This window comes from Schistosoma mansoni (assembly GCF_000237925.1).
Source record: "Schistosoma mansoni, WGS project CABG00000000 data, supercontig 0062, strain Puerto Rico, whole genome shotgun sequence".
NCBI classification, from domain to species: Eukaryota; Metazoa; Platyhelminthes; class Trematoda; order Strigeidida; family Schistosomatidae; genus Schistosoma; species Schistosoma mansoni.
This window is the reverse complement of record NW_017386029.1, coordinates 496,512-514,488: the sequence shown is the minus strand read 5'-3', so window position 1 is coordinate 514,488 and position 17,977 is coordinate 496,512. Positions and strand designations below refer to the sequence as shown.

Genomic DNA, 17,977 nt, shown 5'->3' with positions numbered 1-17,977 from the left:
AATCTTGTGTATAACCAAAGTTTAACATTTTTTGGGGATGGGAGATGTTATATCTTGATCTTAGATTCCTAGTATGTCACGTATTACTTGAACACTCAAACGCTAGAACCCTCTCAAGTCGCAAGAGAGAAGACAGAAGACCGATAAGTAGGAATATTATTTCCAAAACAGTGTCAAATATAGTACAAAAATCTCATGTATTTATAGTTTTCGGCTGGAAGTAAATCATCATTTCCGATAGACAATAGGCACATAGGAGGTTCTTCTTATTTAACCAATAGGAGAGCTACACGTCGACATTCTTGAATGTTCCTCTAGCGGTGATTAAATAGAATGTATTCGGCTCTTTCTGCGCTTCTTGAGGCCTCCTTGAGTTCGCCAACGAGCCATCGTAACAGCGGGCTGACTCAAAATTAATAAAGAAGATTTATAACATTATTTACCATTACATTATTTATTTATTACATTCATACTTTATGATTTGTTTGAAACTACCATGTTATTAAAGTGCTGACCGGTTCTGAAACTGACTAAGACTCATCTGTGTTGTGAGTGTTTTTTGGTTAAAATAACTTGACTTAGCAACATTTGAGACATTGAATCACTTTGTTTATATTTAGGCTGTGTGAATTGATTGATTTTGTTTTACATTGCTGAAATTTAAGCATATTTCTTGTTTTTATTTCTAGAATGTTTGCTGTTAATAGCCATTGATTGGTCATATTTGTAGCAAATTGAACTATCTCATCTCTTTTATTGTTCCTTGACTGATAGAACCATTTTTCCTATTGTGATAATTGGGTTCAACCAAATGTCTGTACTAATTTAAAAAAATTATTCTTGAGTAACTCTTTAGGATGTTATTAGCCATTATCGTATTTTTGGTCAATATAAACTAGAAATGGAGTCACTGAAAAAACCAGCAGCATAGATACACTGGAGTTCTTCGAAGTCTGGCTTAAATAGAGGTACCATGTCAAGTATTTTTTACATTATATCGAAAATTCCCACAGAATATAATCTGGGAGACAGGACTACTTGACCAATTGATTCTTCACTCCTATCCGTTATAAACTATAATGAATATGTAAACTGTACATTGAAAGAGATTATAAGAAAAGGAGTTTAAACGGATTAGACAAATCGTACCAATGTTACTCAATGACACTTCAATCCACATACGAATAAGGAAAAGTGAGAAGACTGAATTTTAGTAGAGTTTTAATACTCCTAGCAGAAATCAAATTAGGATACAATAGTTCTATTTACACGGTAATAACCATGACCTTGGGAATATATAACAAAATAGCCAGCCATAAGGAAAGACAATCAGTCAGATCATTTATAGCAAAGGTCAATATACTAATATAAATTAAAAGTTGCCGAGGTCCTGTTATAATTTATCAACAAAAGTAAAAAGAAACTAGATGGTCTGAGAGCTTTCTAGCAGAGACTGAGGAAAAAGTTAGTCATCATCACTTGATATTTAATAGGCTATTGGATCATATGGAACTATTTTGAAACAATAAATCTAGCTTTGAACAATAAGCACTGTTATTCATACTTTTAATACAGTGTTATCCATAATAGTAGTTTTGATGTTAAGGAAAGTAGTATGCTCATTTCTAGTACAAAATCAGTTGGACACTTAAAATCTGGAATTTTTCTCAGATATTTTAAGTGTTAGGGTGTAAATGTATCCGAAATATCTCAACAGTTGTCCTCTCTCTCAATACGACTTGAGGAAGCTTTTAAATTTACGAAGATTTAACGTAGGTTGAATTCATGAGTCGATTTATGCTAGACTACAATTGAAAACTTGGAAACACTGAACGGGTGTTTCGTCTTAGTACGGGATTCCTCAACAGCGAGCATAAAACTATTAAAATTACTACAATCTCCACAAACTCCCATTCTGATTTAACTTAAGATTTTTATGTAGTTTTGTGATTTTATCCAACTTTAATATAATTTATGTCATAAAACAATGTTAAAATTATGTGATAAATTTGCGCAACACGTTGGATGCCGGCTTAATGATCTATCGGTTAAGTGCTCTGGCGCGAGACTGGTAGGTCCTGGGTTTGAATCTCGCGAGGCGGGATCGTCGATGCGCACTACTGAGGAGTCCCACAATAGGAGGAAATGGCCGTCCAGTGCTTCCAGGTTTTCCATGATGGTCTAGCTTCAATTGACTCATTATCTCAACGATATAACATTTAAAACAATTTGATCATACATATATATACTTGTTAAAACATTATATTTTTTTTCATATGTCTTGTGTACATATATACTTGTGTGATCAGATTGCTCGAAATGTATTTTCCAAACCATTCACATAATTCCGATAATCTTCGTCTTCTCATTGAATTATTCAAACCCATGAAATTTAGAAACTCCGCCTGTAGCTCTTCTAGAGTTACTGCCGGTCCCAAGCCCACACAAAGGAGGAGGGTTGGGCATAGGGTTAGCAACCCCATCCCGTAGGAAAACTAACTCGCTAAAAAAACGTTAACCAGAAAAAAAGGATATAATTTAGATAAATATTTCAAAATAATAATTGCCAAAAGGCACTTTCTTCAAAAGTGTATACCCTTGACCTGAGACAATTAACCTTCATTACAAAATACTACACTATTTCACTATTCAGTTAGTATTTAATTGTTTTTTTTTCAAATTTAGTGAATTTTCAATATAGGTTAATATTAATCATCTACTATTTATGATTATCTGATTTACCTTTATCTTGTTATCCACGATTCTATTTGGAGTTTGAGTATATATGATTAAAGGGTTTCGAAGTGTACTGAAATAGCTATTCAGTTCTCTTTGAGATTCATGAGTTTTTTTTAGACATTAAATATTATGGTTTTATAACTCAAGTATCTATTAATTGTCAAAGAACAAACTGGGTAGGGAATCAGAAGCAGGCGTCAAGAAGATGAGTGGCAACTGGAAACAGCTAAAAAGGATTGCCCAGGACAGAGCTGGATGGAAAGTGCCGGTGAGTGTCCCATGCTCCTTCAGAAGGGGTAACAGGAGTAAGTAAGTAAGTAAGTAAAATTTCTTATGCTAGTGCAGATTAAAGTTATCTGAATAGCCAGTAAGCTAAACAATCAGTTTAACTGCTCATGTTACCACTTTCAAAAAATAGGTCAAAGGTCATTAGATTTGATTAATCTAACTAATGATTCGGAGCATCATTTTTTTTAATTGAATCTATGGTTTATAATAATGGTTTATAGAAACATAAGTGTGTATATGTAGTGATTTAAAAAGCTTATCATTATATCACTTTGTGTAAATTAATTGATTTTAATTGCATAGATAGCTTTGCAGTAACATTTTTTTACTGCGATATTGAGTAAACTTCAATAATGATTATCAATTCATCAGACTGACGAATTCCTGTTGATCTGTTCAAGTTGTTTGATAAAGGACACAAAATGCCTTGTCATGTCTAGTCATTTTGATTAATTGCTGGATTGTTTGATTGTTATGGTTTGGTCAGTACTTGGATCCGAAGGTTAGATTTGAAAGTTGATGTTTCACAATTTGTCTATGTGCATAAAGTGTTATTCAAGCTCTATCGCGTGTCATTTACATCCCTATCATTCAATTTCATATATGTACATGTCCTTTGTGCGTAATTAAGTTCTGGTTTCTTATCTAATATACACGATTTCCTCAAAAATAACTTTTATCCAACTGTCACCTTGACTTGAATAATTATACAAGTCTCCGTTTTCTAAATTTGTTCATAACCAGATTAGGATACTTAGATAGACATGTATGTACATGTCATATAAGTATGTATGAATATGCCGAGGTAACATGCACTGTATATGTTTTCCACTGATATCACATAGTCGTCCTTAGCTACTATTATTCCTATGTGTTAAAACCGTTTTTTTGTAATATTAAGATTAGTACAACCTACTTTTGAACTGAATCGTGTCGTCCCTCCAGGAGCCCAGGCCGCCGATTCTCCAACGAACTCTGTTCTGAGATACTCTTTCTAGTCCCTAATATTTGTCTCCAAGTTCCCGTACCAAGAATTCTTTCGTTTGCCTCTCTTCCTTTTTCATTGAGGAATCCATGTTAGGGCTATTCTTGCTATGGAGCTTACTAATTTCTCTAAAATGTGCTTTATCTACCCCTATTTTCTTTCCTAATCTCCTCTTCAGATGGAAGCTGGTTTATTCTATCTTACAGTAGGCTGTTGCTGATGGTATCGGACCAAGAGACATTGATTATCATAGGCGGAAAATTGCTTATACTTTTTCTTTTTTGATGATGGTCGTGGTAGTTCTTCGAGTATCATCTCCGTACAGTAGGACTGACTGTCTTGACGTTCGTACTGAAGATTCTCGCTTCGAAGTTGGTTGAAAATTGTTTGGAGTTCCATATGTTCTCCAATTGTTGGAATGCAGCCCTTGTTTTGCCAATCCTCGTTTTACGTATGCGTCTGATCCTCCTTGTTCATCGATGGTGCTGCTGATCAGGTGCGTGAAACATTCCGCGTCTTCCAGACTTTCTCCATCAAGTGTGATTGGGTTGGTGTTCTCTGTGTTGTATTTGAGAATCTTGCTTTCTCTTTTGTGTATGTTGAGGCCTATTGATGCATAGGCTGCTGTTACTACACGAGTTGTCTTAGTTTGTATTTGTTCGTGTGTATGAGATAGTAGGGATAGTTGGTCTGCGAAGTCCAAATCGTCCAACTGATTCTGAGATGTCCACTGTATTCTGTGAGTTCCCTCAGATGTCGAGGTCTTCATAATCCAGCCAATCACCAGAAGAAAGAAGATGGGGGAGAGTAGACAGCCTTGTCTGGCTCCGGTCCTTACTAGAAATGTATCTGTCAGCTGACCTCCATGCACCACTCTTCACTGTAGTCCGTCGTATGAGTTCCGGATAATGTTGATAATCTTCTGAGGGACTCTATTGTGTAGAAGAAGTTTGCATAATGTTCTTCTGTCCACATTGTCAAACTCCTTTTCATAGTCAATGAAGTTGATGTATGGTTACAAGTTCCACTGAACTGATTGTTCGACGATCGGTAATCGGTCTTCCTTCTCTATTCTTGAATAGCCACTGTGGTCTACTATATTTTCCTGCCAGCTTCGTTGCACTGTGTGGTTCTTTCAACCTCGTTTTTTAGCGTGTTTTGTTGCAGTTTCCAGGTCTTTTATATATTTCCACTCATCAGCATTAATGCCCCTCTTCGCTTGCACGTTAGCTTCTGTGTATTCGGCTTATGCCCAAAGTTTCCCTGCTCTTGTCCAACTGTCATCCACTCTTATCTCCTTGTTCTTCTTTTCTTGAATCCTGCCCAGGGTACCGATAGAGATCCATTCTTTATCCTGGTGCCTCTTGGAGCAAAGAAACTCCTCCCAGACTAAATTCATTGCTTCTTTAATCCCCTTGCAGTTTTTCTCCACAGTGGTTTCCTTTTCTTATAGTAGATCCTATATGGCTTACTTTGGTTGGGGTTGCCAATCCTTCTACTTTACCAGGTCTTGGGATCTGTAGTTGCTCAGGAGAGGATCCAGGATTAGTTAGGAATTATATTGTTAAAATTTATTCATGGGGTGATAGAATGTGACTTGCTTCATAGAAATAGGTCTTCCATAGTGTGCTAAAATATCTGGCTGTTCCTTTAAAGCCTAAATTCTAGTAATAAAGTTGTAATTAGTGAAGTTCAACTAGGTGGAGAGTGCGATAGATATAATCAATGGAGATGATTAATGGTTACCGTATATTACGAAGTGATTGAAGTTGGAAATATGAAACATTGGATTCTCATCCAGTGGTTTAAAAATACCTTGTTCAATGCAAGTGCTGAAAGTCTCCTGTCCGATCCATTATGTGATCAAGCTAGCACGCTGATAATGCGTTTTAAACCATATTATTATCATTATTAATTAATGGCTGTATTCAATAGAATATTTTGGTACAATATAGAATTCCCAGCACGAGGTATTTCAACAAGTTTCCTTTACAAAAAGAAAAAAAGAAAAGAAAAAGGTGAAAAAAGATCTGAATTTGTACAACTTTTCAATTAGAGACATGTTTAGGAATACAGGTTATTGACTAGATCAACTCTAACAACTTGTTCAACACAGATGATATTTGCTTAGTAAGGTATTATACAACCTCTATACCTTTTCTTGCGTGCATGGATTCTAATGTATTCACGTCTCGTTCTACCTGAAGATATACAAGGAGAAAGATATGAATGAAAGGAATGGTTAGTATATGATAAGATAACACCTGCCAGGAGTTCGCAAGACTTTAGATATCTATCCACAACCATATTAATAATGATTTCAAAAGATTCACCACAAACCTTTCTAACTGCTTTCAGCACTCTCCGCAATACAGCGAAGTCTTTTCTCAAAACCTGGGAAAGAATAATGGAGAATAGTGACAAATAATAGGTATTATACAAGAATCTACAAATTGTAAGAATAAATCCCGAAGACATCCAACCTCTTTATGTAGTAAGTCAGATGGAAAACTTTCTTTGATAACAGTAAAATATGAAAAGACCAAGAGAGATCGGAAAAAAAGGTAGCATCTGTTATATCCTGGAGAAGACATGAGTACGGGTAATTTCCGGGACCTATTAATGGACTATTATTCTATATATATTCTTATGGTTTAACTATTGAATAACTAGATTGTGTATATCTATATTCATCTTATTATAAGCTTCATTTCGACTTATGGATTATTATTATACGAATTACTGTTCCTAAATTATATTCAGTTTATTGATCATTGTATCCCACGTTCACAGCCACATTTGGCCTGATCTTATACAAATGTTATTTTCTATTTTGTGGTGTGATGTGGTCTGTCTGTCTGTCTATCTGGTATATAAACAGAGTATGCTTGAAATAAATGATTCGTATAGTAGAAGCTGCAATTGGTGTTTTTGGACTCAATTGGAAGGGCTAGACGGACAAGGAACCAAATAATGACGCTAGACTGCCCATACCTATCGAATATCATTGATTTGTCACAGTGTTAAGATTAGACAAGTTGTATTCCGATTGGTGAATAAATAATGTGATATAAAGCCGGACATAAAATCATAATAAATTGGCATACGGCCTTGTTCTTTATTTTTTTTAATTCATAACAACATCAAGTTAATTGACCTTCGACACTGTGTTTATCAAAGAGTCTCTAATGGCATAAGTATTATGGGATCTTAATATGATGTTTAGGTTCTGTTTCAACTATACAATATTTCTGGTTTTCACTAATAGTACTGTGGTGTGGTCTACTTATATCCACATAAGTAGTATAAAGTGATGGTCAGGCATAGAATGTATTTTGGAAGAAAATCGATAAGGAAAGAACAGGAATGAAGCGTAATCGGTACGAAAATGCATGAACAGTGAAATCAGAAAAGACGAACTGATATTTACAGAAGGAACAGTGAAGATTGAGACAATTTGTTGTTAATTTGCAAATTAACTGTTCACTGTATGATTATCAGAATCTAGTGACATAGTCTGTAATTTGTGCTTGAGTACATTCGATTGTCCCAACTAGTGTTCTTGTTCACTACAGTACAAGTACTTAAAAGAAAGAAAGAAAAATTATAATGAGAACGTTTCTCAAGTATTCCTCTATTGTGAAAATTATGACAAGTAATTCATAATGTCTTTTATTAAAAACGTACATTTTTGTATTGATTTGTCATATAGACATATTATATCATAATGACAATAGTAGAATATTTGAAGGTTAGTCAAATTATATATATATATATATATATATACCTATCTCTGTCTATCTCTATCTATCTATCTATCTATCTATCTATCTCTACCTATCTCTATCTATCTATCTATCTATCTATCTCTACCTATCTCTACCTATCTATCTATCTCTACCTATCTCTACCTATCTATCTATCTATCTATATGTATAAATAAACATTTGTTTATCAATGAATGACATACCTTTGTTTTTTTTCTAATCAAACATAATATGTTTATGTTTATCAATAATATCAATAATTGATTATTTAGCAAAATATAAAATACAAATTTAAAAGGTAATGTGACAAAGAAAACTGACATTTGAGGGTGTATATTGAATATAAAGTATAATTATTATAATTAAGGATTGATTGATAATTATTTGAAATTACTATTAGATCAATAAATAAATCAATCTATATTTGTAATATCCCATTGAGTAGAAAACAAATTAGACTTTCTGACGTTTCGTAACTTAGTGTAAGCCACTTCTTCAGAGGATAAATAACCGAATTCACATTAATTCAAGTTTAAATAGTATAGCGGAACAACACGAATATTAGGTGCAATCAGTCAAAGAAAAAAAAACAGGTCTGAATAAATCAATGTCATGTCATTTCGGTCAAAATAATTCATAAGCGACATTTATGTAAATTTGTGTATATGTCTACACTGTTAATGATAAAAAATGTGTGACCTTTATAATGACAAACGGTAGAGTTTAATTTGTAATATAATGGTGTGAATTGTAAATAATATCAGACTTGGTGGCTAGGATAGATAGTCCAAGAAGGATGTATAGTAAGGCCTTCCTTTCTATTAAAAGCAGTAGGATTAAGTATTATATATTCCAGCTTCAGCTACTCTCCTTTCTTTGTAATTGGAAAAACCTTGACCGAAATGAAATGACATAACATTGATTTATTCAGACCTGTTTTTTTGATTGATCATTTAATATTCTCATTGTTTCGCTGTACTATTTAAACGTGGATTAATGTTAATTTGGTTATTTATTCTCTGACGAAGTGGCTGACACTGAGTCACAAAACGTTAGAAAATCTAATTCTCCTACTCATTGGCATACTACAAATATATTAACTTATTTATAACAATCTATCCAATGCTCAAATTATTCCAACTTATCAAATCAACACTTGGTAATGATACCTATTAAACCAGTAGTCTAATAAATATTTAATTTTATATATATATATATATATATATCACTTCAGAATTGAACGAGACTGGTAGGTCCTGGGTTCGAATCTCGCGAGTGCGGGGTCGTGGATAAGCACTGCTGAGGAGTCGCATAATAGGACGAAACGGTCATCCAGTGCTTCCAGGTTTTCCATGATGGTCTAGCTTCAATTGACTCACGCTTTCAACTATGAAAATACTAAATCTCCACAAAACCCCTTCTGATAATATAATGTTTTGTCTAGGTCAATATTTAGATGGAATTAATAGTTATGTATTTATTTTATAGAACTTATATTATTTGATGGATGAGTTCAACTGATGAACACTGTGATAAGAAAAAACAAACATAACTCTTGAACTTAATCACTAGTTAATATTAAACAGAATTTCTGTTAAGTTTAAATTCTTTCATTGTTGAAGACTTATCATAACTTCGTATTAAATTTTTGTGTATTTCGTGCAATTCATTTAGAAGTTTGTTATTTAAATTTCAGATTATTTATATTTATTAATAAGTGTCACTCTTTCTCCTGGTGATCGACTGGATTGTGGAAACGTCAACAGATGGGGGGAAACATGGGATACAGTGCACAGCTAGGATGCAGCTGGACGATCTAGACTTCGTAGATGATCTGCATTTCCTATCACACACGAAACAACAAATACAGGAGAAAACGACCAGTGTGGCAGCAGCCTCAGCAGCAGTAGGTCTCAATATAAACAAAGAGAAAAGCAAGACTCTCCGATACAATACAATATGCACCAATCAAATTACACTTGACGGAGAAGCTTTGGAGGATGTGGAAACCTTTACATATATGGGCAGCATCATTGATCAACACGGTGGATCTGATGCAGATGTGAAGGTGCGGATCGGCAAAACAAGAGCATCATATTTACAACTGAAGAACATCTGGAACTCAAAACAGTTGTCAACCAACACCAAAGTCAGAATTTTCAACACAAATGTCAAGACAGTTCCATTGTATGTGGCGGAAACCTGGAGAACTACGAAAGCCATCATCCAGAAGAGGCGGGTGTTTATTAACAGTTGTCTACGCAAGATACTTCGGATCCGTTGGACAGACACTATCAGCAACAACATACTTTGGGAGAGGGCAAACCAGATTTCCGTGGAGGAAGAAATCAGGAAGAAGCGCTGGAAGTGGATAGGACACACATTGAGGAAGTCACCCAACTGCGTCACATGAAGTCCTGAAGGCTAAAGGAAAAGAGGAAGAACAAAGAACACATTGCGCCGATAAATGGAGATGGGCATGGGAAGAATGAACAAAAATTGGATAGAACTAGAAAGGAAAGCCTAGGATAGAGTGGGTCGGAGAATGCTGGTGGGCAGCCTATGCTCCATTGGGGGTAACAGGCGTAAGTAGGTAAGTAAGCCAAACTCTAATTGAATGATTACCGGTTTCATTATCAAGGTTAGTTTGATCCCAGAAACTTAGAATATCAAAGTCACAGATAAATCTATAAATGCCCTTATTTTCTTCGCCTAAACTGAATTCGGATGTTGAGCTTTTTTCATATTTTCCTATTTTTGTTTTTGGTCTGGAATATAAATGTAAGATATTTGTTGAGAACTGCAAGAATTTTAAAGTCCCTTGCAAGAGTTGAGGTACCAAACTTACCAGTCTTATACTTTATTCTCGTGACTGTACCTGACTGTCGAAATAATAAAACTCCTGCAATTACTCTTCGCCCCTTCTACTTTCCGATAAGAGACTTGATCAAGAGGAAATCCCAGTCTTAAAAACCGTGTCTGTTGTGAAGCGGTTATCCACCGAAGGATATGGAAGACTTGAAGTTAGGCATTAATACTGTTGGACGCCAGCTTAGTGGTTTAGTGGTTAAATGTTGGCGCGCGAAACCGAATGCGCGAAACCGAATGTCACTTACGGATTTTTGGATGCGCACTGCTAATGGGTCTCGTACTAGGAAGAAATGGCCATGCAGTGCTTCCAGGTCTCCAATGGCCTTCTAACATTGGTTGGTTTATAATCTCAATTAAAAATGTAATTCATTTACTGTATCAGGTGGAAATATTGTCCGGTGTGAATACTAAAATTTAGAAAATACTGAGGAGTAAAGAACTGAAAATCTTACTGCTACCAGTTTATGTATGTCAGCTTCATGAGAGTTCTAACTTCCGATTAATCTAATTTATTAACATTAGTTTGTGAAGAGATAGTCCATTGTGAACATCACTCAATAGAGATTCAAAGAATACACCAAATTAGTTACATAGTACTAGGAAAATGATAGTAGTATATCTAAACAGAAATTTTTATTCAGACAACTTAAAGTTGTACAAGTATGTCATTTCAGATAATTACTCTTACTTCATTAACAACACAGTCGTAAGTGAGTGGTTAAACACTAAGCAAAATTTAACATATAAATCAGATGAAAAATATTGTGTGAATTAGGTAAACTGAAGATGGATTTCTCAATAATAAAAGCGGTTTACCGAATCTTACCACAACACGGGAGTGGTGAATTTCTTAAAAGAAGTGGATCTTTTCATTTACCTACTTTATTAGTAAAGTTTCCAATCCAGTAAGTGTGCGAAACCTATTTTATACTTACTTTATTTCTCCCTTGATCTCTTTTTTTGTATCATGTTATGCTAGCTATCAATAGTGCTGGTAGTCTATGTTATTATCAATCACTTCTGGAACTTGTCACGTATGAGGTTTTCAGAATTTAATTGAACTGCTGATCACAAACAGCTACACCTTATTCAGATTTTTGGTTTCTCTACAAATTTTACTATCAAGACTTTGTTTATTCTAAAAGCCTCTCTAATTCAGATCTATAAATTATAGGATAGTACTAGGCTGTGTCAAACAGATACTAGCAATTCGTAAAGTAAATGAACCGTTACAGTGTGTCGTAATTTAGTTCTCATGAAATTTTTTGAGTGACACTCATTCATTTAGATTGACCCTTTAAGAAAATTATATACTATATAGTACCTCACGATTAGACATTTGTAAACTTCCTTGCTTATTACTGACATAGGTGGTTTTTATAGGTCGTTGAATCTTGTAGTTTACATCATGAATTGAAATTAGTTGAAAAATCATCGGGAACTAGGAAACACTGGACAAAAACCTCGTCCTACTATGGAACACTTCAGTAGTGTTCACCTACACTTTACTGGGGATCGAACTTAGAGTTCTCAGCTAATGCTTATTATTTAGATCATTTTATTGGTATCCACTGGTTTGGATTCTCATATTCAATTTTTTTTCTTTATTACTTACGTATTACAGATGAAATATTTTTTTGCCTCAACATTTCCCTCTTAAATAGATTTTTGGGTTAAAATCAACATCGGAGTACCTTGGAATCAAGTGTTGACAAAGGAACGGACAAAAAGCCTTGTTGGACTCTAATGTCAAGATTTATCGACAACGCATATTTGCGATCTTGGAGAAACGGATGCTGTATCAGATACGTAAATCTTTATCATTCATCAGGTCAGACATATTATGAACGAACGACTTGAAATCCAAATTAATTGTTTTCCAATCGAGACAATCAGTCATATGGATCTGAATCTTTACGAAAGAATCTATCTTTGATGAACTCGATAATAAAAACCTGAACTGGTCAGGATTACTCAGTATTATATTTAAGACGAACTAAATAGCAATTTTTCAGTTTATCTCCTTGTTTACTTATTACTGATTACAGTTAGAATACTAGATTTAGTTTGAATAAAAATCAGAATAGACTAGATGTTAGTTCTGTTTCGGGTATTGTGTGTATATAATCATAAACTATTCGCTAATTTTAGAGAGCTTATTATTAGTCACCTTAAAACATGTAGCTTTCATGATGCTTTATCGTAATTACTTGATTGCTCCCGTTACAGACGGAGTTTTATCGTAATATTTTAATATTCATTACTGTTACATGTATTCTCGACGTTCAATTTGCTTTATTACTGTAACAGTTCCCTTTAAAGTCCCAAGAAGTTTTTCTTCGTTTCTTACGTTGTTCATCAGAATTCTGCTTAGTCGTAACAACTTAATTTCATGTTCTATGACCCGCTTTTCAATTTGTTGACCGCCATTACTTATTTAACGTTTTTTCAGTTATTTCATATAATTGATGGAAGGCTTGCCGAAGTATTTTCAACACCTTAGGTATCTGATAGTTTGGAGCTTATAAACCTTGGTTTTCATATAGTCTTTTATTAATGGTATCAATATGGCTGAACTCCACGAGTCATGATTTTTCACTAGAACTACAGGGATTAACTAACGAAATTAATCACTGGTGAGCACATGGCTATCATTATTATAATCGATTTGCAGAGATTGTTGAGTTCGATACGCATAATTGATGAGCTTCATACAGAGACGAAACAGCTTTCCAATACTTTCCAGTTGAATTTTATTGTCATATCAATTACTTATGCAAAGGGACTGCATTAACAATGGAAAACAACAAACTCTGTTAACAGAGTAGTGAAACATTAAAGAAATGACTACAATAGTAGTAAAGAAACACACTAAATATACAGTATTAGAAGTTTATTTCAATTGCATAAAAGATTTAATACAAATCAGATTCCGAATTCATCCAATTTGTATTGTCAGTTGGTTCATGAATTAAAATATGTTCTAGGTTAACATGCTTTTGTGTATTTTGGAGGGAATTATGATTGTGCAATACAAGTGTAGAATTGAAATCATCTTCATTATTTATAGGCCGATTATTAGGAATTGATTTATGCTCTTGAGTTGGAAAATCTTTGTTACATAACTCATGGTTATGTACTTTATCTAAACCATTTACCATAAGATAATGTATAATATAAAATAATAATGGAATTGGTTGTTCAATTAATTCTGTAGAAGATTTTTGATTATTTAGTGCATTTTTGGCATTACTATTATTGTTATTATGATTTTTAAGAATCAACGATTTAATATTTACAGTTGGTTTAATTTGTAATGTTTGACATAGAAATTGTCTAGGTAGATTATGTAAATTACCATGACCAGATTCCTGACGAAAAACAGATTCTGTAAATGATAAACTGAAAAACAGAGAAATCAAGAAAACAATAAATATGTATTTAGCATTATAAGCATTTGTCTGTATGTAATAAAATAGTGATATTTAAACGGTGAAAAATGTTTTTTTTTAATCAGAAGGGGTTTTGTGGAGATTTCAGTGTTTTTCATAGTTGAAATCATGAGTCAACTGAAGCTAGACCATCATGGAAAACCTGGAAGCACTGGACGGCCGTTTCGTCCTATTGTGGGACTCTTCAGCAGTGCTTATCCACGACCCCGCACTCGCGAGATTCGAACCCAGGACCTACCAGTCTCGCTCCAGAGCACTTAACCGGAAGAGAAAAGAAAATATTTGATATACTGACTTCGTTTATTTGATTTTTTAAATATGTAAAGTGGTTTGTGATAAATGATTTAATACCCTAGACCTTTGTTTCGTGCTAGTTGGTTTATCATAAGAAGGACATTCTTCATTTTCGATTGAATTGACGCTTTTCATGAAATTTGAGCCCATGTCATTCAGTTTAACAGTCAGAGAAATTACCATTGAACTGTTCATGCTCACAACTGATGTGCTGTAGAATTGTGATTTTTACACCGATGGATTATTGACTAGTGACCGGGGTTACGATATTTAGTCTTTAGTGTTAATTGAATTCTATCGATCAAGGTGAATCGACTTTCTATGTGAAAATTAGTAATGTTACTCGATTGAAAATCAAATGATTTACAACCACTAAGCTACGGTGTTCCTTTCTATTCAAAAAGAAGATACATACATTTTGAGTGAATTTTTAGACAAAGGTGGATTTTAGGGGATGAATATGTGGGGACATCATGAACGTAGTATCACCAATACATCACAGAACAACACACGCACACGACATATATTTATAAAATGCTGGCACTGGTGATTTGATGGCCAACTGAATAAACAAAGTGGCAACTTGTTTACATAATCAATCGTCAAATCCCAACCAAACAGATTTCAGAACATATATCTGCAGGCCAATTGACTGAGTAAGCAAATATATTAGATAATCAAAATTGTCATGCATCCACAAAATGCTCAACTAAGTTCAAATCCTACAAGAGTCGTTAAATGTAGCGGGATTGTGTTCACACACTTCAGATTGTGTGCTGACGATGTTCTATAGAAATACGCCTAAATATTTATGATAAAAAAGTTTAGAGAATATAACACTAAAAAGCATGTATATGTAGTGTTTTCAACGTTACTTTTCAAAGTTTAAATATTCAATTATTAATTCATTAATTAATAATTTGATATTTGAATGTGTGTCTGAAGTAGGAGATGTTTTCAATTCAGGTGATTGATTCCTTATTTTATTAAAAATCTTCTTCAATATATCAGCTTTAATTTCACTTAAAAATCCATCATCATCCAGGGTTGTTCTCAAATAACGCTTTAAGTCATCATTGGAGGCCGTTTCCATGGAAATGCGATCAAATTAAGTCAATCTAAAATAAAGATTTGTAAAAATAAAAGTTGGCTTATAGTAGTCATAAAAGTGACAACATTTAGTGATAAACTACTTTTGACTACAGATTCAAACAGATTTGACTTGAAATCATTTTGTTGACAGGAATTGAAAAATAGCGGTTACTTGTGACTAAAAAAAACAACAATACTGATTGTTCGGAAAATAGGGTTTACACATTGCATATTAGATTCACAGGAACATTTTGATCAAAGTTGAGATTACAAGTAGGTTGGTTTGTGCAAGAAAATTGTCCTTTTCCTCTTTTTACTTAGATGAGATGTACTCACTTTATTTTGCTTACCAAGTCCTTTTTCATAATTAGTATTACATGACTTATGACATTGCCTCTCCATTACTATAAACCTGTCCCTATTTGATTCTCAGCTTTCTGTATCGAAAATAAATCTACATACTATCAATTATATGGATAATCTCTATATATTTTTGATGTCTGTATTTGATTTTATAATCTATCAAAAAGTGGATCATTGGGGTTTTATTCGATAAGGAGTTTAAAGTCTTATTGTAGCCATGTAGTAGATGGGTCAGAAGTGCTAGAATAAACCATTCATTAACAAATCTCTCTTGGAGAACTGTTATATGATAACTAACCAGATTGTTAAAGGGACTTCTAGCATTCTTATTGTTATAACGTATAGATTTCTGGCCTCTTAATATATGTGTATATGTCCAATGATACAGAAAATACGTACGAGCAGTCTTGGGTGCTATTCGGTCCTTCCTATCTGCCTAGCCTAGCCGTTAAGTCCAGAACACAAATAACAGCCTCAGCAGTATGAATCATTATTTACAAGCATACTAGGTTATATATACTAACCAAACAGACCCCATATATCAAAAAATAGAAAAATAACATTTGTACAGTAATTGGCCAATGTGGCTGTAGCTAGGGGGAAAGTAATCAATAATAATAGTTCCAAGGTCAAAATAAAGGTTATGATAAGAGGAACACGGAAACGATTAGGTCACTTATTTAACAACTATCCAATATGAATAGGCGTATTACATTTGTCCATAAATGGACCTCAGATTTATGATTCATAATTCGCCAGGGGATATAACACTTATGTATTTTCAAGGTTTAAAGTGCTTCATTTAGAGGTAGTAAACATTCCTAGTCAGTTTTCAGCTGTTGAGTTGCTCTATTGTTGACAATAGGAATGGCTAAAAATGGTAGTTAGGGAATTTCGTGATGAACATATTAACTATGGGGATGTCAGGCGTCCTATATACAATTTGACGCTTCAAAAGAGTTCGACAGTAAAATCCAGATAAAAATCTGCACTAAGATTTTGAAAGTGAAAGTTAGTGAACCCCAAATGGTTCAAGTAAACAGATGTAGCCACTGATTTTCTTGGATTGCTGTGTCCCAAGAAGCGATCCCAGAAACTTAACGCCCTCGCAAAGACCTTCAAAATAGGTAGACTCTTGGATAACGTTTATTTAAGTATCCGAATCATGTGAATCCACTTGAAGGTTATCAAGTCTAACAGTTGTCAAGGTTTTTGATAAGATAATAAATTTATTCTCTTGGACTACGTCATCAAAGCCGATTCCACTGTTACCTGCGCAAATGAATAGATATGCTGATATTAAACATCTTGTCCATCGTTTGCGAAAGGAACATCAGACAACTCATTGGTGGGGTAAAATGTAGAGGATTCCTCTGTACTTAATAAGCCACTATATCTTTGAAAAAACTTATAGACAGTAAACATACATAACGTCCTTCATAAAAAGACAAAAATGTTTGGATTCCTGAAACGAGCCGAATTGCGTATCTAAATTTATAATAGTAAGTGATATCTTTCTCCATATTTGTGGTATACCCAACCAATAAGCTCATCTAAACTGCTAATTACTACCAGTTCATTTAAAAAACTAGTATTTGAAATGGTTTGACATTATTATTAAACTCATAACTTCCTATGGCTCATCAAATAAAAATTGAAACTGCTTCCTTATATGAACATTTCAATAGGCTCAGTAAATATTTAACTAAAGTTGTACTACTTTTAAATTGTTCATAATACATCAGATCTGATTAAACTTAGCGACGTGTTAACTTATTTTTCGTTTGTTTTTAGATTTTCTAATTTTTATATGTCTTTCTATCTTATTTTCATGCAATTTGTGCTTATTTTAAATTTTCTTATCCTAAACATAATTTCAGCCGTACTATATTTGAATTACAGACCAACATTTTTTGTCTTCATAGACATAACAGATTGATAAGGAACAATGTGATCGTGAAGAGTAATATCCTTCCTAATAATCTTCACGATTTGATATCAAACTAAACTTTGGAAGATATCGACTTAAGCCAAAGCACGAAATCACTCTCATAGAACATACGAGTATATATGAGTGACTAGGGTCTGTAACCTGTGGAGTACACTACTGGAAGCGATAGTGATGA

The 17,977-nt window shown here is 33.8% G+C and overlaps 1 protein-coding gene across 1 annotated transcript; it reads right to left on the bottom strand.

The window, feature by feature from the left end:
* Positions 1–13,565: 13,565 nt before the first annotated feature.
* On the bottom strand, positions 13,566–15,489 carry Smp_051220 (hypothetical protein; the record flags this gene model as incomplete). The annotated part of the gene is made up of 2 exons (XM_018790541.1): positions 13,566–14,052; positions 15,272–15,489. 2 exons carry the CDS (start codon positions 15,487–15,489, stop codon positions 13,566–13,568), a joined length of 705 nt encoding a protein of 234 aa, XP_018646173.1.
* Positions 15,490–17,977: the final 2,488 nt, after the last annotated feature.